Raw genomic sequence first — 20,628 nt, forward strand, 5'->3', positions numbered from 1 at the left:
TTTTCTTTTTCAATTTTTTTGAGATTTTTATTTATCTATTTAGGTTTTTCAAGATAGGTTTTCTCTGTGTAGCCCTGGCTGTCCTGAAACTTGCTCTGTAGACCAGGCTGGGCTCAAAATAATGAGATCCACCTGCCTCTGCCTCCCGAATGCTGGGATTAAAGGCCTGTGCTGCCACCGCCATACAGCATTTATTTTTATTTTATGTATCAGCTTTTATCTCTGGGCACCACGCAAGTGCCGTGTCCACGGGACTCCTGCGGGGCTGGAGCTACAGACAGTGTGAGCCAGCGTGTTGAGCGCTGAGGGTGAAGCCCCGCCCTCTGGAAGAGCAGCCGGTGGTCTTAGCCGCTGAGCCGTCTCTCCAGTCTCTTCCTCCTCATCACCTTTTCTCATTTCCTATTTTCCTATTTTCTGGGGAGAGTTTCACTATGTAGCTCAGGCTGACCTGAAACTTATTACACAGATCAATATGGCCTCGAACTTTTTTTTTTGTTTGTTTTTTGTTTTTTCGAGACAGGGTTTCTCTGTGTAGCCCTGGCTGTCCTGGAACTCACTCTGTAGACCAGGCTGGCCTCGAACTCAGAAACTCTCCTGCCTCTGCCTCCCAAGTGCTGGGATTAAAGGTGTGTGCCACCACCTCCCAGCCCAAACTTTTTTTTAAAAAAGAGCATCTTTTATTTATTATGTATGTTGGAGTTTTGCCTCAATGTGTCTGTATGACGGTGTCAGACCCCTTGGAGCTGGAGTTAGACAGTTCTAAGTCGCCATGTGAGTGCTGGGGACTGGGGTCTGTTAGAAGAGCAGCCAGAGCTCTTAACTTCTGAGCCATCTCTCCAGCCCCCTGGTCTCAACCTTTAAGCAGTCCTCCAACCTCTGCTTCCATAGTACTGGGATCACAGGTATGAGCCACCCACTAGCTTGCTATTGTTCTCTCTGCTGCCTGAAACAGTGCCTACTGCAGCAGTAGGCACTCACTGCATGTTGCCAGGGCTACAACTTCTCTGAGCAATAAACGAAGGATAATGATTAAAATCTGAAAAATCTGTTAAGTTTAAGACTGGAGTGAGGGTGTTCTGTGTGTGTGTGTGTGTGTGTGTGCACTCTGGGGTGGGGGTTGTAGTTCAGTTACAGAACTCTCCTATCATGTGTAAAACCATGAATTTAATCCTCAGTACAGGGCTGGCAGGTCATGGGGGCCAAGCCAAGCCAAGCCAAACAAAAATCACAAGAAAGCTAAGACTCTGATTCGCACCTCTACTCTAGATTCCAGGGTTAGTCCCAGGGGATAGCAAACTGCTCTATCTCCCCAGGTGATTCCCATGCAGGTCATGTGGAGGTCACACTACCCAGATGTCTCCTTAAACTGAAATAAATAGGACCCAGAACACCTGAGGTCCTATTTTAACAGCAGTCTTTTAAACAACAGTTACACAGGAGTTACAAGCCCGTTTTCCCTCTAAACAGCAACGTTTAGGACTACAGCAACTTATGTATCCTCTGGGTTCTGCCCAGTGTATGTACACTTTAAGGCTGAATGAATGTTGAGCAGGATGAATGAGTATAACAGGACTTGTTAAAAGAGGCATGCCAAGGATCAGCTTCTAGAAGGCCAGAATGCTTCCAGACTTTTGGCTGTGCCCGCGCGCCTCGGCAAAGGCACCACCGCACCACCGCCCACCAAGTGGCTCCAAAGCGAGCTGCTCCAGGCCGGCGCGCGCCCTTCTGCTCCGCGTGGTCGTTGCCATAGCTACAGACGCGGACTGTCGAGTGGGCGGGGCCGGCGCCCGCGCGTCATTCCTAGCGCGACGCTCCGCCGCGCCTCCCGCCTTTCTGTTCTCAGGCCCTCCGCGCGTACGGCAACCGTTCCACCTGCGCGCCTTCGCGCTCGCCGCCCACTCTTGTCCGGTTCTGCGCCGGCGCGGGGCCCTCCAGGACGCGCGGGGGATTTGTGAGACGCATGCGTAGTGCGCGGCCCGCCGCTTCGCTGTCGCTCGGGTACCGCCGTTGCCGCCTCCCTACGGGCAAGTGCGAGAGGGGAGCCCGGGGTTGCCGCCGCCACCGCCACCATGGGGGTAAGTGAGGCTGGAGAAGTAATGGGAAGTCTACAGCTGCCGGTCATTCTCTGCGTCCTCATTGTTTCTTGAACCCCCTCACGTGACCGCCGGCCCCCACTTGACAAGAGTTCCCCCACGCCTCATTTGTAAAGGTCCCCGCGTTGAACCTAGCCCAGAAATCTTCTGGGAATCCTCTTCTTCCTCCCCCTCTCCACACCCCGCTCTCCTCGTGCACCTTCCTGCCTCTCTGACCTCCTAGAAGGCCTCCCCACTCCCGAGCCCCTGCTGCGTCCCTGACATTAGCCCCTTGCTCGTTGAAGACACCCATCATCTGGCTGTCACGGTCCTAGCGGTTTCCTGCCATCCGGACTTATAGGGAACTGAGGCCGGGAGGCAAGAAGGCGCATGGCCAAGGTCACACTGATAATGACTTGGGCGCTGGACCCCATCCGGTGACTCCGGAGTCCCAATGGAATCTGCTTCCCACTGCTCGAGTCTCTGCCCGGCCAGTTCCCCTACACTTTTGAACCGTCCGCTACCAGCTTTCTCCTTCTCCTGATGAAACGTAGTCTTCGTTTCCACACAGACATGTCTGTTCAGCTTATGGCTGCAGTAAAGTGGATCTTAGTTGGATTGTTCTTAGTCATGTAACTGCAGGTGTTTTGCAGTGGAAGAAGCGGGTGGAGGTGTACAGATGAGCACGAGGGTGGACTGGTTGGTTATAGTCCCAGCCTGGATGGATAGTAACCACCTGTTATGGTCTGACGACAAGAAGATGCATGTCCTTTTTTCCATGTCCTTTCCTGGGATGTGCAGATCTAGGGTTGGGCAAAATGTAACTCCCTGATCCTAGCTTCTTAGGGTTCGTGTGGAATTTGCAACACCTTTAGGAAGTCCTGACTTGAGATATGCCTCGGTGGCAGCCCCATCTTTAAAGGCTAGCGGCATGACAGTGCAGGTGATGAGGCCTTGCTTGGTTTTATTCTTATTTGTGTGATGCATGTGATCTCTTAGTGGTGAAGATTAAATGAGAAAATGGATGTAAATAGCCCACTGGGTGCCTTTAAGCGGTAGCTGCTATTTTGCTTATATTCTCAGCCTCACTTCAGGATCTAAAATAGATTGCTGCTATTTTTATACCATTGGGTTTGTCCCTACTGTCACTAACCTAGTTTTTTTTTTCCCTCTCTCACAAACAAATCAGTTTATTAGACAATATTAGTCTAGTTTGTGTCAAAACACTTTTTTTGGAATCCATGTCAAAACAAAACTTGGGGGTCTGGGGTTACATAGCATATGTGAGGCCCTGAGTTCAGTCTTCACAAAAAAAAAAAAAAAAAAAAAACAAAAACAAAAACCCAAAACCTTCCAAACCTTTTACTCCTGTTTGCCCATCTATTGCTCATACTGTGGAGATGTTTCTCAGAACAACTCCCATCGGTGTCTCCTGGCCTAAAACTCAAAGCAGTAGAGACTTGAATTACCTTCATTGGATCAGATCTGGAATCCTCCCATTACTCTCATCAGCTGGCTTCCGTGTCCCACCTGCATAGCTAGAAGCTGTTGTTCCTAGTAGTCGCCACCTTAGGAAGTACCCCTCTTCTTAACCCTAGGCTGAGTGATAGTGGGAACAGGTGTTCCCACTGCTATTCCTTGGTTCTTCTGCTATTCCTTGGGTTTGAGTTAAGAGGATAGATCTCTCCTGTTGCCAGAACCTGCTGGGTGAAAGCATTGACACTGAGTTCTAAGTGATGTCAAATCTCTTCTGGAAGCAGCCACTGGTGGAGTTTGTTTGTATGTTGTCTTTTTATTTCTTTTTGTGACTCCTGAACTAGTAAGGGGAGATTAGATCTGCAGTAAAGATGTGTACTTTAGGGTTTAAGCCTGAATTTGAATCTGGACCACCTGTTTGTAGATACTGAATGTAAACACACTGGTAGGTAAAGTAAATCCACCTCTGCCTGGTGGGGCTGAGGCCAGCTGAGGTCGGTAAGACCTGTCAGAACTCTATGGCTCTATGACTTGAGTTAGTAGCTTGTTCTCACAGCTGAGCTGTCGAACACATCCTCTTTAGAAAAGCAGAGGCAGAGAGCTAGGGATATAGCTGTTCTATAGAGTGCCTGCCTGGCATGCCTAAGGCACTGGGTTTGATCCCTAGCACCTCATAAACTGGGTAAAGCGATTCAAGCCTGTAATCCTAGCACTCAGGATTAGAGGCAGGAGGAGCAGAAGTTCAAGGTCATCCTTAGCTACATACAAGTTAGGAACCAACCTGAGCTATAGGAGACCCTGCGCTCCCCCCCGCCCCAAGAATGACCAGCAGAGTGACACTAAAGAGTTCCTGTAAACAGAGACCATTTGTAATGCTGGAAATGAAGCTCAGTGTAATATAGTTGCTGTGAGTGAGCTTTGGTCCTAGCACATGTACAGCTAAAAAGAGTTTAAATCCAATGCATAGTACCATTTTATCTGTGTAACAGCTCCTTGACTATTGCTGTAGGAATTATTAGCTCTACTCTATGGTTGAGGAAACTGAGATTCTGACAAACTGAATAACTTGCCAAAAGTGTTTTAAGTAACATGCCTAAAGTCATAGCTATTAAGTGAAAGAACTGAGAATCAAATCCAGGTCTCTCGACTCCAAAGCCCACACTCTATTGTAGAAAGCTCCCTTGGGAAGAACACTTACCCCAGTGAGCCTTACTGTTCACTGTGCTTATTTCCCATTTTAATTAGACAAGTTTTCCTGCATCCCTGCAGGACAGCCTTACCTCCACAGGGCTTCAGCGAAGCTAATTGGAACAGTAGGAGACCACTCTAACTGGTGTTTGCTGGGGTTGCAGGAGAGCCCCTGCCTGTGTGGCCCAGCTGCCTCCACCCCTCACTCTGTGCTGGCTGCCAAGTGCTTTAAGGGGTGTTGTCCATTATCTCAGTCTCCTTGGTGGTGGCCTTGGGCCTCATTTTGAGGGTTGCCTGGTTTGCCAGTCAGCCTGCTTAAGTCTCAGAAACCATGTTCCTGTGTTCAGAAATGCGATGTTGTGGAGGAACCCAGGTTTTGTGTTTTTGGGGTCCTGGGAGTCACACCTGGTTTCCAGTACCTTTGCTCTTGTCCCAGTGTGTCATGTGGCAGTCCAACAGTCCCTACAATCTGTTGGCTTGGCAGGGTGGAGAAGGGAGCTTACATCTCCTGAGAATGTGAAGATAGGTTAGCATCCCCGTTTCCCTGGAGATGTTCAAATGGTCATTTGGGGGTGGCAGGTGGCCTTATGTGGTTTATGGAATAGTCATGTTCCTGATGCTCTATGGTGAAGCTCTGGGGACTTCATCTACTGTTTATCATTTCCCTGCCTCCCCCCACCTTAGCATGGAGGTGGTGTATGAGGTGCATTCTTGGGAACTGGTTCCCAGGCAAACAGGCATCAAGAACTGCATTGTTGAGTGGCTGCCTGAGAGGCCCGAGGCTCCTAGCTTTGTCTCTGCAGGCTGTGAGAGGTCGTTGGTAACTGAGTTGAAGTCTAGATGTGCTTCTGCCCATGGGAGACAAAGGCTGTATCTGTGGCCTGGCCCCTCAGGTTGTCTCCATTTGGCCACTGACTACCTGGGAAACTGCATGAGTCATGTTCCCTTGGGCCTCAGTTTCTTAATGTATAAAGGTAAGTGATGACTTCTACGTTGAGCCTTGACCCGTGTATTTCTGTGAAAATACTTTGTTGATGGATTTCAATGTGGTGCTGAAACTTATTCCAGAGGGAACATGAAGCCTGGAAACCTGGTAGAGGGGCTGCTTCTGTTTCCATTGGCACCTCTGTGAAAACACCCTCAGGCCGGGCTCTAGCTGAATGTTAGACCACTGGCTAGCATGCACAAGGCCATCCCCAGCACACAGAGACCAACGAAAGCCTGTATGTACCTTTCTCAGGAGAGAGGAGACATGAGACCAGCCTGGCTCCAAGCACAGCCGGGGGAAGTCGCTGGTGCTGGCATTCTGCTGGTCAGAGTCTTTACCTTCTGATGCTGAAGTCCGAGTTTAGCTGTGCTGTTCCTTCGAACATCCAGGCTGAAGCTATGCTTTGGAGCTTGCCCATCTGTTTAACCGATGGGTTCCAATTCATGTGAATGTGGATTATTCAGTGCCCTATCCTGGGGCCAGGCAGTGCCACAGTCCCATTGGCATTGGTGGCATTTGACCTCACTCCAGTGAGCTGTGGGAGATGTGTGGCTGGAGTCAGGACATCTGGGCTGTCTAGTCCTCTCTGGCACGGTGAACAATGAGGTATTTATCATTGAGCACCTTTCTGTAGCCCTGGTGACAACAGCACCAGGCAGAACTGGAGGCTTTACTCTTAGACCAGGGCATGATGGGTTTTTGTTCTAGGACCTGGCAGGGAAAGAGTAGAAAGCACTTTTGATGAAAAGTGGGGGTTGTGGCTCAAACCTGTAATCTTAGCACTTGGGAGGCTGAGCCAGGGTGATTACTGTCGAGTTGGGGGCCTGCCTGACTACAGTATGAAACCACCGTCTTCCCATGCCCCCACTAAAAAAAGAGGAATGGGAGGAGAGATTTTGGGAGTGGCTCTGAATTTCTTCCACAGGGCTGTGTCTCATAGTTAGAAGACACTCTCTAAAGAAATGCTGATCTGGGGCCACCCGGGTCCCGGAAGGTTCCCCTAAGTGTCCCTGCAGGGGAGGAGCAGCCAAGTGGGTGTGCATGACTGCTGGGCCGCACAGCCCGCCTGGTCAGGAGAGCCGGCTCAAGGCCCTGGGCTCCTCTGAAGGAGTCGGCCACAGCCCTTGCAGTGGTGTATTTTCCTTGTTGCAGAGAAAGTCGAGCAAGGCCAAAGAGAAGAAGCAGAAACGGTTGGAGGAGAGAGCGGCCATGGATGCTGTTTGTGCCAAAGTGGACGCTGCCAACAGGGTGACTCTCCGTTCCTCCCTCAGCTTCGGCTTCTTTCTTTTCTTTACTTCTTGGCGCCACCCAGTGGCAGATCTCTGGCACTGTCCACACAGGCTGGTGCCCACGCGGATTGGGAGGAGGGGCCATGGTTGGCTCAGGTATTGAGGGTTGTGTGGAGAGGCTGCAGGTCTTCCTGATGTGGATCGTGGGGAGATTTTTTGGGTGAGGAAACCTCTCATGAGACATGACACATGGTTCTTAACGCTTCCTTCCTTCTTTCAGAGGTTCCTAGCTGCCCGTGGGTACTGTAAGCTCTGCTTTACCCAAGGCTTCGCTGGCCTGGTCCCTGGGACTGCAGAGGAGTAGCAGCTGTGCATCAGCTCTGAGGGCTGGGGTGGGACTGGGAGCTTTCGCACTGAGCCTGAGTTTGGCCTTGGTCACCTTCCTACACCGTGCTGCATTTCACGTTTCCCCCTAATGAATGGGGCTGGGGGTGCGCATGAATGTAGGTGTCTCAGCCCCTGCAGCTACTGTGACTGAAGTTGTAAGCTGTCCTATATGGGTGCTGGGAAATGAACCCAGACCTTCTGCAAGTGCAGTAAACACTCTTAACTCCTGAGTGTCTTTCTAGCCCGATATGTTAATTTTTGTTAATTTCCATATTGGTAAATGGCTATGCCTCTGAAATGATATTCTACAAAGTTGTGCTTTTCTGTCTCAGCAATGGTCAGGTTGTAGCTAGTTGGCACTCCTGTCCCTGAAATAGTGAAGCAGAGCGGCCATTTGTTTCCTGGGTTAGCTGTCGGGAGGCATTCTGCCACAGGCCAGAGCTGTTTGTTCGCTTTACCACATTCATGGTGTCACGGCTCCTCACCAGTGTTGTCTCCCTTCATCTGTGTCTGCTCTCTGCTCACAGCTTGGAGACCCACTGGAGGCATTCCCAGTCTTCAAGAAGTACGATCGCAATGGGTGAGTTGAGCTTACATTCCTAAACACGTCACCTGGTGCTCCTTGGGAGCTCACTCCTCCAGAGTACTCCTTTCCAACTGGCTGTTGCTTCTTGTTGATGCAGACAGTCTCTCACTTCAGGTGCTGCAGGAATTGATGGGTGTGCAAACATCGTGTGTAACTGAGGTCGAATGAGTGCACACTGATATTCTTTTAAGACTTATATCTTTCTTTGTTCAAAGAATTGAATGAAATTTGAAAACTTGTCGGCCTACTATCACATTTTATGATTGGGAACTGGAGGCTTAGAAAATGTGAATAATGTTTCTGGGTTTAACTCAAATCTGAAGGAGTTCCTGATTCCAAATGCAGTACTTCTTCCTTGAATATACAGTATATAATATGCTGGCTGTTTACTAGTTAAAGTACTTAGCCTGGCTTGCCTAGTTTTGTAATCAGAAACCGGTCTAAAAACTTGGCTTCAGCTGAGCGGTGGTAGCTCATGCCTTTAATCCTAGCACTTAGGAGGCAGAGGCAGGCAGATCTCTGAGTTCAAGGCCAGCCTGGTCTACAGAGTGAGTTCCAGGATGGCCAGGGATACATAAAGGTGCTCTCAAAAAACAAAGCAAACAATAAAACAAAAAATTGGCTGTTCGGAGAAAGTGACAGTGTACTGACATACATAAAAATAAGTAAATAAATCTTAGAAAAAAACCAAAAACTTGTCTCAGAGAGACAAAAGGATCATGAGTTTGAGACCAGTCTAGACTGTATAGTAAGACACTGGCACTGTCTTAAAAAAAATAAAAACCAAAGAGCAAAAGAGAAGAAAGAAAAAGAAAAAAGGTTGGGGTCTGATGGTCCTTTCCTTAGGAGTTAGGAGGGTTAGACCCAGAGCTCTGGTCTGTGGAGCCTGCAGACAGCTGTTGTGACTGCTGTCTCAGGTGGCATCAGGTCTAGGCTGCAGGCCCTCTCCTTTGCCTGGGCTGTGCTGGCTGCCCTGGCTCGGAGGTCAGAGGTTACAGTTCCCCTGTGTGATGGTAAAAAGTGGTTGGACCTTTCATTATCATTCCTGGAATAAGTCACTCAGGCCCCTCAAGCCTTGGTTTCTTACCTGTCAAATAGGATGTTGCTAGAAAGTAGTGAGATGTGCTGAGGAGATAGGAGCAAATCCAGGTAGAAAGTGAATGCAGTGTGGAAGGATAGCTGTGTGAATTCCTAAGCCCTGTGGCCTTTTATAGCCTTGTGGCAGTCATGGAGTCGCGTCAAGTCACTCACTTATGTCTCTCCATCTGAGGTCTGACATATGACAGTTCCTGCAGCAGCCTTGTTACTCAGCTTCTGGGGTGATTTTACTTCTGTTTCTTCTTTCTTTTTTTTTGTTTTTTTTGTTTTGTTTTGTTTTTGTTTTTGTTTTTTGTTGTTTTTTTGAGACAGGGTTTCTTGGCTGTCCTGGAACTCACTTTGTGGACCAGGCTGGCCTCGAACTCAGAAATCCACCTGCCTCTGCCTCCCATGTGCTGCGTTTCTATTAACTTCCAAAAATCTGGACCTACTCTGAAGCAAGCCACACCAATAGGCTCAGCTGCTCTAGAGCCTTGCATTTCTTTTTTTTTTTTTTTTTTTTTTAATTTTTTTTTTTTTTTTAAAGATTTATTTATTATTATATGTAAGCACACTGTAGCTGTCTTCAGACACACCAGAAGAGGACGTCAGATCTCATTACAGATGGTTGTGAGCCACCATGTGGTTGCTGGGATTTGAACTCAGGACCTTCGGAAGAGCAGTCAGTGCTCGTAACCGCTGAGCCATCTCTCCAGCCCCGAGCCTTGCATTTCATATGGTTCCTGTAGCTGAGATCCTTCTTCAACATGCCTATGACAGCACTTGAGAAGCTCCGGCAGAGAGATTTCTATGAGTTTGAGGTCTGCATACTGATTCAAAGCCAACCCAAGCTATGTAGAGAGACCAAAAATAAAAAAGTGCAGATAATGTAGGCTGGTCTTTGGGTATTTTCTAGTTAATAGGTGCAGTTCTGGGTTCGGATGGTTTTTACATGATACTTGTGAAGGAAGGAAGGCTCTTCCAAAGGCAGGAGGTTAAGATTTTACCAGTCAACAGAGATAACAGTTGATATCAGTGGGAACTTCCATTGTGAAGATTGTGTCAAAGGCTCGCGAAAGATGCTGTGTGGGAATTTTTTTGTTTGTTTGTTTTTTGAGGGTTTTTTGGGGGGGGGGTTGGGACGGGGTTTCTCTGTGTAGCCCTGACTGTCCTGGAACTCACTCTGTAGACCAGGCTGGCCTTGAACTCAGAAATCTGCATCCCAAGCGCTGGGATTAAAGGCGTGCGCCACCACTGCTGGCTATGTATGGGAATCTTTTAAAGGCTTAGTTGTAGACAGATGTGCCTATCATTTTAATATTTGGGAGGCCGAAGCAGAAGGGTCATGAGTTCAAGGTTAGACTGAAGTACATAGTGAGAACCTATGAAGTACATAGTATCAAAAAATAAGATAAAATAAAAAGGCTAGTAGGAGCAGGGGCGGTGGTTGATGGCGCACACTTTTAATCCCAGGGTTTAGGAGGCAGAGGCAGTCTGATCTCTTGAGTTTGAGATCAGTCTGGTCTACATAGTGAGACCAGCTAGGGCCACCTATAGAAACCCTGTTTCCAGACAAACAAAAACACTGATGAGGTGGTTCCACGGGTAAGTGCTTGCCACGTAAACCTGATGGCTTGAATTTGATTCCTAGATATCCCATGGTAGGAGAAAACCTGTTTCCTGAAATTGTCCTCTGACCTCCAAGTGGGTCTTCACTCATACCACCCCCCCCCACCACACACACACACACACACACACACACACACACACACACACACACACACACACGCTGCTTTTTGTTTTTCCAGATAGGGTCTCACTATGTAGACTATATAGCCTTGGCTATCCTGGAACTAGCTTGCTATGTCCTATAGACCTGATCTTCAGACCAGGCTGATTTCAAACTGTCAGAGATCAGTCTGTTTCTGTTTCCTGAGTGCCAGGATTAAAGGTATGTCCCACCATACTCAATAATGTAAAAATAAATATTTGTTTCATTTTGAGTTGTATATATGTATGTTACAGCCATACATATATACAGTTACAGGCCATCATGAGTGGCCTGAGGTGGATGCAGGGTGCCAACCTCAGGTCCTGGAAGAGCAGCAACTGATCTTAGCTGCCGAGCCAGTACTCCGGCTCCTTTTCCCATTTTTTTAAAACTTGAGTTTTTCAGACTAGTTTCCTTGTCTCCTTGGAAAGAGAGACCTTAATGTCTACAGTGGTGGTTTAGACCCTGTTCTACCTGTGTAATGAGATGTCAGTCACCATGGGGTGCTGTGAGGAAGAAGAGGCAGGCACATGGGTCCAGGCTGCAGAAGGTATTTGGGTTCAGTCTTCCTGAGAGGCCCAGGTCACCCACCTGCTTGTAAAGGCGTGACAGGTGGATAAGAGAGACCTGGGCCTGTGAAGTCCAGTGAGAAAAGGGCGAGGACTACAAACAGCTAGGGAACAGTGTTCTGGTAACATATTATTAGGTATATTATTAGAAACTGAGGGGACTGAGCAGATATGGGAAAACAGAAAAGTAGTCAAGAAAGAGAAGAGTTGACAGATGCGTCTGATCAACACAGTCCAGGAAATGGGCCCTTTGGCAGGATGGTGGCCATGTGATGACAGTTGTTAATCCTAGGTCTGGAAAACTTGGCTTTTTCTTTTAGGGTACCTGAGACTGGCATGCCTCCTTGACAGTCATTCAAGAAGGAATAGCAGTGTCCTGGTGAGAGCCCCAGGCCTGATGCCCCCCTGTCTGCTCCTCAGGTTGAATGTCTCCATTGAATGTAAGCGAGTGTCTGGATTGGAATCAGCCACTGTGGATTGGGCCTTCGACCTGACCAAAACCAATATGCAGACAATGTAAGCATTGCCCTACCAAGGCAACCCTGTACCCGATGGCTTTTGTCCAAGGCCCCTGTCCTGACTGCCCCAACTCCCCAGGTATGAGCAAAGTGAGTGGGGCTGGAAGGACCGAGAAAAACGGGAGGAAATGACCGATGACCGAGCCTGGTACCTCATTGCTTGGGAAAACAATTCCATCCCAGTTGCCTTTTCTCACTTCCGATTTGATGTGGAGTGCGGGGATGAAGTCCTGTACTGGTAGGAACTGAGGCTTACAGTGGGGTAGAGGGGAGGAAACAAGCGGCAGAGCCCACTGGCCCCCTCTGGGCTTAAGGCCTGCCTGGGGCTGCAGGCTCCTCTAGTGGTCTAGGCACTCACTCCTCTGCTTTCTCTGTTAGCTATGAAGTGCAGTTGGAAAGCAAGGTACGACGGAAAGGCCTAGGGAAGTTCCTCATTCAGATCCTGCAGCTCATGGCCAACAGGTAAGGGGCTGCTGCCCTGCTGGGGGAAAAGAACTGACCAAGGAGGTGGCTTCCTTGCACTTCCTCAAGGAGAAAGGCATCTAGACCCTGTCGGGAAGATGACCCTGCTTTGCTGTGACTCCAAGTTGAGAGGGCAAGTGGGGCAGATCCCTGACACTGAGGCACTCTGACCAACCTGCTCTGGTGGGAGGGGCTTAGTGTCAAGGTGCCCAAGATCTCTGCGGGCCGGAGGATGGATAGAACTAGGAGAGAGGGGAGGCCTGACCTTAGTATCTGTTCCCTCCCTCTCTCTTTCTCTCTCACTTTCTCTTTCTGGTTATTTGAGACAGAGTTTCTGTGTGGCCCTGGCTGTCCTGGAATTCTCTCTGTAAGTCAGGTTGGCCTTGAATTCACAGATACCCACCTATCTCTGTCTCTGCTTGTTCACTGTTGTTTGTTGATATGTTTTTGTTTTTTTGAGGCAAGGTCTCACTCTAGCCCAGGGTAGCCTTGAACTCAGGGAGATCCCCCTGCCATTGATATTGTAGGCATGAGAAATTGTGTCCAATTTGCTTTTTATTTTTGAGGGTTTTTGTTTGTTTGTTTGTTTGTTTGTTTGTTTTTTGGTTTATGGGTGTTTTTCCTGTGTGCATATATGTATAAACCCTGTTGGTGCTTGGTACTTTACAGGTCAGAAGAGGGTGTCAGATTCCTTGGAACCAGGGTTATACATGGTTGTGCACCATAGTGTCAGTGGTAAAAATTTAACCCTAGGTCCTCTGCAAGAGCAGCCAGTGCTTTTGATCCCTGAACTCCTGGGACATTTCTCCAGCCCCTTTTATGTATGTGAGTTACACTCATTGTAGCTATCTTCAGACAGACCAGAAGAGGGTATTAGATCCCATTACAGATGGTTGTGAGCCACCATGTGGTTGCTGGGAATCAAACTCAGGACCTCTGGAAGAGCAGCCAGTGCTCTTGACCCATTCGGAGACATTTCTCCAACCCTTTTTTAAAATATACATCTTTATTTGTGTGTATGTGTGTACCTGCTGTGTAAGTGCAGTGCCTGCAGAGGCCAGAAGGATGTGGGATCTCCTAGATCTTGAGTTACAGGCAGGTAGATATGAGTTACCCTGTGGCTAGGAAGGGAACCCCAGTCCTCTTGAAGACCAGAAGAGTTGTACAGTGCTGGACCATCTCTCTAGCCCTTGGATTCTGTTTCTAAAAGGTGCTCACTCTGCTTTCTTACAGCACACAGATGAAGAAGGTGATGTTAACTGTTTTTAAACACAATCATGGCGCCTATCAGTTCTTCCGAGAGGCACTGCAGTAAGGAATGAGGTTCTGGGGTGGTCCCTCGGGTGGCTAGGGTGGTCCCTTTGCTGCTTCCCAGGTGCCTGCTTGTTCCCGTCCTGACCCTAATCAGTGTGCCGTGGGCACTGTGGTTTGTGAGATCGTACACCAGTGCTGCTGACCTAGTCCTTGGGCCCCATTCCAGAGGTCTCAGAACTGCTGGGGAAGTCCTTGACTCGGGGAGCAAAGCATTTAGCTTTCCAACACCCAAGTCTTTCCTGTCTGTCTTGCAGGTTTGAAATTGATGACTCTTCCCCCAGCATGTCTGGTTGTTGTGGGGAGGACTGCTCCTATGAGATTCTGAGCCGGAGGACCAAGTTTGGGGACAGTCAACACTCCCACACAGGCGGGCACTGTGGTGGCTGTTGCCATTGAATTCCTAGAACCACTTGCAAGGGAAGTCCCTCTCCGTAGGCCTGTCCTCTCCCCTGGTCTTATGCCGCTTACCAGGTACCCCCCAGAGCTGTGGAGGCCTCAGTTCTGCATGAACCAGGCATATCTTGAGAACACAGAACCCTGGGGAGCAGTGACCCCAGCTGCCTTTCCACCTCCCTCCTGGAAAAGCAGAGTGCCAGGAGGGAGCACCGAGGAGAGGGGGCTGCGAGGTTGACAGGTTGCCCATCAAGCCCGTCTTTATGCAGTAGCTGCCTACTTACTTAGTTCTTGGGCCCCTAAAATGGAAGACTCCCCTCGTGTCTGCAGCTGGATTCCTGACAGGGTTGCACACCATGCCCCACATGGACAAATGGAATGTTTATATCCATGTTTGTAAAAGGACCGGAGTCTGCTGGTCCCCAGAAAGGACTGGATGCAAACCTGGGTGTATCATAGGCCTTGGACATCTTTTCTCTGGGGACAAAGTGCTCTTTCAGAGATCATGTAGCCCTCCCTCCCTTGATATCAAGGTGCAGAGGTTTGCGCAGTGATATTATAGATCCACAGGGTGGCATCTCAGGGGACCAGCCAACTTCTGGAGGGGAGTTGGCCTCCATCACTGTCAATGAGACAGAAGACCAGGAGAGCCGTCTCATGTGTTTGTCATAGGGATGCTCCATCTCTGGGCCTTTGAACTTTGCTGCATTTTCATGATCTTGACTCAACCTTTTTTATTCAAGAAGGAAGTCAACATCCTGCCTGTTCTCACACCTCTCTCCTCAGCTCAGATACCTCTGTTCTTAGTCTCAAGGGGAATAACATCAGGGAGCCTTTTCTTCCCCCAGAAGGACCCTTCTTTCCTGGTATAGTTGAATCCATTTCTTCCTATTCTTGGTGCTGATAGCTCTTTGAAGGTGGGGTGTTTCCCTGCCACCCTCCCTGTCTGAGGAGCCCCAGCAGCAGCAGGCCCTTGCCTGGTCTCCCTAGCCCCACCCTCAATGCCTCAGTGAGGCACTCGTGCCACTGTCCTGGCACCATGGGATGCCTTTCAGTGGCCCACCACTGCTTTCCTGTCAAGGGTGTCACCCTACAGTGGCAGGCTAGAGCCAGAAGGCCTTCCTCCTCAGGGGATGCAGGCTTAGAACTTGAACTCATCCTGACCTCTGGATCCTGTTCTTCAAGGAAGCAAAACCAAATCCTCACCTAGGAAAACACACTTGCCACTTCCCCACTGCCACCCTGAGTTCTGCCTTGGGAGGCATGGCAGAGAGCTTGCCTTTGTGCAGTTGCTTTCTGAGACTCTGCTACTTACCTCAGAGTCTGCTCACCTCACTCCCTGCCTGACTCAGGCTATCTGTTCCGGCAAGTCTCCCCAAAGCAGTCACCTCTCACCCAGACCCTTGGCTTGTGCAGCAGCCTGGACATGGAGGCCCTTTCTTGCTTGGCCTGTCCTCTGCTGTGCACTCTGCTGTTCTTAGCCATGCCTTGGGGAAGCCTTGCAGCTTTACACTGGCATAGGTCTACCTTCGTCTGGCTTGCTGGCTTCTGGGGGCTATATCTCTGATGAGAGTTGAGGCTGCCCAGAGGGGATTGGTAGGCTCCTTCCAAGAATCATGAAACAGGAACATGCTTGGAAGAGTTATTTCCTGATCTTTGTCTGTCTTAGATCATGAATCTCTGATACCTCCCACTTAGGGATCCAGAAGGAACCCCCCAGTGTAAACCCCATGTGGGGTGAATTGAGTGTCTGGTTTCCAGTTACTGGACACCCAGCACCAGCACTCACGGTGCCCAGTGCCTGTTCTTCTCCCCACCCTCTGTAGGCCCCATCCCGAAGGACCCTGGAGGGTCTCTTACTGGACCAGAGGGATGATGGCCAAGACCAGTAGGTTACTCTTGTGGGTGTTAAGCCCAATGGTTTACCAGGCATCTTCTACCACCCTCTTGATTTTGAGAAACAGCAGGTCTAGTCTACTGTACCAGGCTCTTTTGTTTTTGTTCCAGGAGTGTTAAAATGGTTTTAAAGGTTTTTGTTTTGTTTTAGTGAACCTATTCCATTTCAGGTTATTTTTGTTGCTGTTAAATGTTTATGGCTCTTTTTAACCCTTTCCGGAGGGTTGGGGATGTTATTTTTGTTTTTAAGAGGGAAGTTGGAAACTAATTTTTTTGTTTTAAATTTTTTTTTCCCTAGCAGCTCGTTATCACTGGAATCAAAGGGAAAAACATCTCTCTTTGTATCCATTTTATTTGTATGTCATTAATAAAAAGATGCTCTGTTCAGATGTTGGGATGGTGTCCAGACACTGTGTGCCATGGGCAGTGGGTGCCAGGCTTTGGCTTTTGTCACAGCTGTCCTGGCCCCACACCCTTCCTGTAAAGGAAGTCTCATGGAACCGGATTGCTTGTTTGTGCCATTTCCCAGAAGTTGTGGGGTATAAGGGATGTTCTGAATACTGTCTGCTTGGCATCCTGGACAGGCCCTGAGCCAGGCAGTCTGTGCTCTCACTGCTGACCCATCACTCCAGCCCTTCTTTTAGGGTGTATTTATGCACAGATGTGTGTAGGTACACATACTTTCCCACTTATACATTCCCACTAGGATGGCTGGCTGCCTGATTTATTTGCAGGGGTGTGTCTGTATCTTAGTTAGGGTTTCCATTACGGTGAAGAGACAGTATGAGCAAGGCAGCTCCTTTAATGGGTGCTGGCTTACGGTTCCAGAGGCTCAGTCCATTTTCGTCATGGTGGGAAGCATGGCAGTGTGCAGGCCAACATGGTGCTGGAGAAGCTGAGAGCTCTACATCTTGATCTGAAGAGCACCAGGAGAGACTCTTCTGCACTGCTTCAAAACCCGCCTACACAGTGACACACTTTCTCTAACAAAAGACCACAGCTAACAGTGCCATTTCCCATGGGCCAAGCATAGTCAAACTGTGTGTGTTTGTGTGTACAGCTGTTTTTTTTCCCTTTTGCTGTGGTTTCTGGAGATGTTATAGGACTGGCGGCAGGTATTTTACCTCACTAGTCTTAGACGTTTTTTAATTTTGTTATTTTGTTTTTCGAGATAGGGTTTCTCTGTGTAGACCAGGCTGCCCTTGAACTCAGAAATCCACCTGCCTCTGCCTCCCAAATTCTGGGATTAAAGGCGTGCACCACCACTGCCCAGCTAGCCTTAGACTTTTATTTGCATTCAAGACTTCTTTCCACTGAGCCATCTCCAAGCCCCTGTATTTGTATTTTCATTTCAAAATAGTTTAAGTTGCCCAGGCAGGCCTTGAGCGTGTGGTCTTCTTCAGCATCCTGAGTAGCTGGGATCATAGGCCAATGCTACCAAGGTCTGGCATGTACAATGTGTTCCAAATAAGTACCCTCCTCCTGGGTTCTCTGGTCTTTGACTCTGTCTGTTTCTGGTGTGTGTGTGTAAGTGCACATGCCATAGCACACGCCATAGCACACATGCAGATGTCAGAAGACCGCTTGTGATAGTGGGTCCTGGGGATCAAACTCAAGTAGCCAGACTTGACAGCAAGCCCCTTATGCACTGAGCCATCTTGCTGGCCCATTACACCTCTATAGAATTATCCCTGGTATTTTTTGAAAGGACTGGCTGCATGGGGATCAAGAAGGCAGAGCTGTTGGTATTGGTTCTGCTTTCTTAACCTCACTGGTTCGGGGTTCTAAGACAAGCCTTGTCACAGGGGCCTGAAGAAACACTGGGGCAGAGCCCAAAACATTTATCTCAAAGTCCCAGTCTCCAGGGATGCCTTCCTAAAATGTTTCCAGGCCTGTCTCCTGGCTATGCTTGCACTAGAAAGTATTCCCTTGTTTCCTAGAACCCGAGAAGCCAGCAGGACCGTCCTTGCCCAGTCCTCTTCCCAGTGATAGCAGCTCCAGCCACGACCCTAGAGGTGGGAGTGAGGAATTTAGAAGCATCTATCTGTGGCTGTTTGGCAGGGCCGCAGTAACAGGGTGGAGCTAGCCCAGGTTTATTTAGGATGAGGGAACACAGCCAGAGGAAGCACAGGACAGCTGCCCTCTAAGACACCCTAGATCTGTCACATGACACTCCACTACCACCTCATCCCAGGAGCTGGGCTTTCCTTCAGAGCTCTTTCTGTCTCTCCTCCATGCTCCCATTTCTTGCCATAGCCTTTGATGCTTTTGACCTTGAATGTAAAATGAACTTCTGAAGCTGGAGTTGATGGATTTCTGTAATCCCAGCATCCAGGAGATTGGGGCAGTGTGAAGGCAGCCTGGGCCATGGAGTCCAGTTTTTGTCATTATATCGGATGCCAAAGAAACAAATGAAAGCTCTGAACTCAAGGGCTAGGGTTGTATAGTTCTTTTAGTCAACATTTTTGCATGAATCCCTGGCTTTGATCCTCAGCTGGGCATGTAATCCCAACAGTCAGGAGATGGTCAAGCCAGGCGGTGGTGGTGCAGGCCTGTAATCCCAGCACCTGGGAGGCAGAGGCAGGCAGATTTCTGAGTTCAAGGCCAGCCTGGTCTACAGAGTGAGTTTCAGGACAGCCAGGGCTACACAGAGAAACCCTGATTTGGAAAAAAACAAAGAAAGATGGTAGCAGGAAGATCAGAACTTCAAGGTCAGCCTCTACTACCTAGAGATTCAAGCCAGGGATATGTAAGACGAACCCCTCCTAGACTCTAGAGATGCCTTTCTCTGCTCCAGCTGGTGTGATGTTCCAAGTGTGGCCTCAGGTACAGCTCTCCTCTGGAATCCTGCGTGGCAGCCTAAGATGAGCAGCCTGTTCCCTGTTTCTGAAACATCACAGAAACACTAGCAGCTGTCATGGTGCTGTGAGGACACAGGTGAGTGTTTAGCGGGGTCCTGGCCCTAAGGCTCACCCTCCCCCTTTCCTACTTTGCCTTTTGCCTACTTGAATGCAATATATTCAAGTCTACAGATGGTCAGCCATTGGGAGACAGTGTGGGTGACCAGACAGCCTTGCCTTTAGAGACCCACCCTATGATAAGATCGGCAAGGGTCTGAAGTGGACAGCCTAAGTTTCCTGAGGCAGTGCCATCCAAAAACACTGCGTAATAGATGCCTTTTGTTGTTGCTGCTGTTATTTATATACAGGGTCTATGTAGCCCAAGTTGGCCTTGAATTCATAGGGATCCACTTGTCTGCCTCCCAAGTGCTTGGGTTAAAGGTGTATACTGTCACATCCCACAATATACTGCAGTTTTGATTTCTCCATAGATTTAAATGTTTGCTTATATCTCTTCTGAAGGGCAAGAAATGTGTCTACCTGTTTAGTACATTGTTTAGACAGTTCCTGGCACACCATGTGGCTGATGAGTTTTGCTGGATAAGGAACTCTGTCTTAGTATATGGAAGGCAGGGCGATGAGTGGACATGATGAAAGGGGGACAATGGAAAAGGTGTTCTAGGCAGAATGTAAAGAGTAAAAAGTCCAGGCCCGGCAGTGTGGCGTACGCCTGTAATCCCAGCACTCTGGGAGGCAGAGGCAGGCGGATTTGAGTTCAAGGCCAGCCTGGTCTACAGAGTGAGTTCCAGGACAGCCAGGGCTATACAGAGAAACTCTGTCTCAAAAAAACCAAAATAAAAAAAAAGGTCCAGAATGCAGACGGGTAGAGGAGAGACCCAGGGGCAAGGACAGAGACAAGGGATATTGAGAAGTCAGAAGGGCAATGTCCAGGCTTCGGGACTTGTCTAGAAAGCAATGGGGAACTGCTTGGTAAGGTATTTGGTAAAACAGAAAGGAGGGAGAGAAAGGAACAGAGAGAGAGAATAAAGGGGGGGATAAAGAAGATAGGGAGCAAGGCATGGTGGCACATAGTAGTAGCAGAAAAATCGAGAGTTCAAGGTCATTCTCATCTACACGGTTTTAGGACAGCCTGGGCCACTGGAGACCTCAAAAAACAAAAGCTGTCCTAACACACACAAAAGGAGAGAAGCAGAAGTTGAGAACAGTTAACAGTTACGTGGAAACGGGTGCCTGAGGGGGTAATAGTAAATGAGAGGCATCTCGGGGCTCAGCACTCGCTGCTCTAGCAGAGGACTAGTTCAGGTCAGGTTCCAGCACCCACAGGATAGCTCACTAGTGCCTGAAGCTCCAGTTCCAGAGGATCTGACACCCTCTTTTGGCCCCTCTGCCTACTGCATACAAGTGGTGCACAGATGCACATGCAGACAAAACGTTCGTAAGGTAAAATGTTTTTAAAACTAGAGGTTGTTAAGAAGCTGGAGTCATAGTTGAGTGCTTGGGGAGAGAGAGAGAGAGAGAGAGAGGGAGAGAGGGAGGGAAGGGAGGGAGGGAGGGAGGGAGGGAGGGAGGGAGAGGAGGGAGGGAGGGAGGGAGGGAGGGAGGGAGGGAGAGGGAGGATCCTAGTTATATGGAGGGAGGAGTCAAGAATGCAATAGATTTCTAGCTTGTGTGATTGGGTGGACATAGGTGTCACTCACGAAGAAGTGTTCGCCCATCTGTGGTAGGATGATGTCGATTGGGTTGGTTCGAGGAGCGCGCCAAAAACAGCCAGGTAGGGGTGGGGTGGGAAGGGGTCGTCCTGACGTCATTTCCGAAATACTTCCGGCTTAGGAGTCCAGCAA

At 49.0% G+C, this 20,628-nt stretch overlaps 1 protein-coding gene across 1 annotated transcript; it reads left to right on the plus strand.

The window, feature by feature from the left end:
- Positions 1 to 1,824: 1,824 nt before the first annotated feature.
- Positions 1,825 to 16,313, plus strand: Naa40 (N-alpha-acetyltransferase 40, NatD catalytic subunit). Its single transcript, XM_052190972.1, has 8 exons — positions 1,825 to 2,075; positions 6,877 to 6,972; positions 7,868 to 7,920; positions 11,764 to 11,859; positions 11,941 to 12,099; positions 12,240 to 12,323; positions 13,557 to 13,634; positions 13,892 to 16,313. The coding sequence occupies exons 1-8, from the start codon at positions 2,070 to 2,072 to the stop codon at positions 14,031 to 14,033; spliced, it is 714 nt and encodes a 237-aa protein (XP_052046932.1). The 5' UTR covers positions 1,825 to 2,069; the 3' UTR covers positions 14,034 to 16,313.
- Positions 16,314 to 20,628: the final 4,315 nt, after the last annotated feature.

This window comes from Apodemus sylvaticus, chromosome 1, assembly GCF_947179515.1.
Source record: "Apodemus sylvaticus chromosome 1, mApoSyl1.1, whole genome shotgun sequence".
Lineage (NCBI taxonomy): Eukaryota > Metazoa > Chordata > Mammalia > Rodentia > Muridae > Apodemus > Apodemus sylvaticus.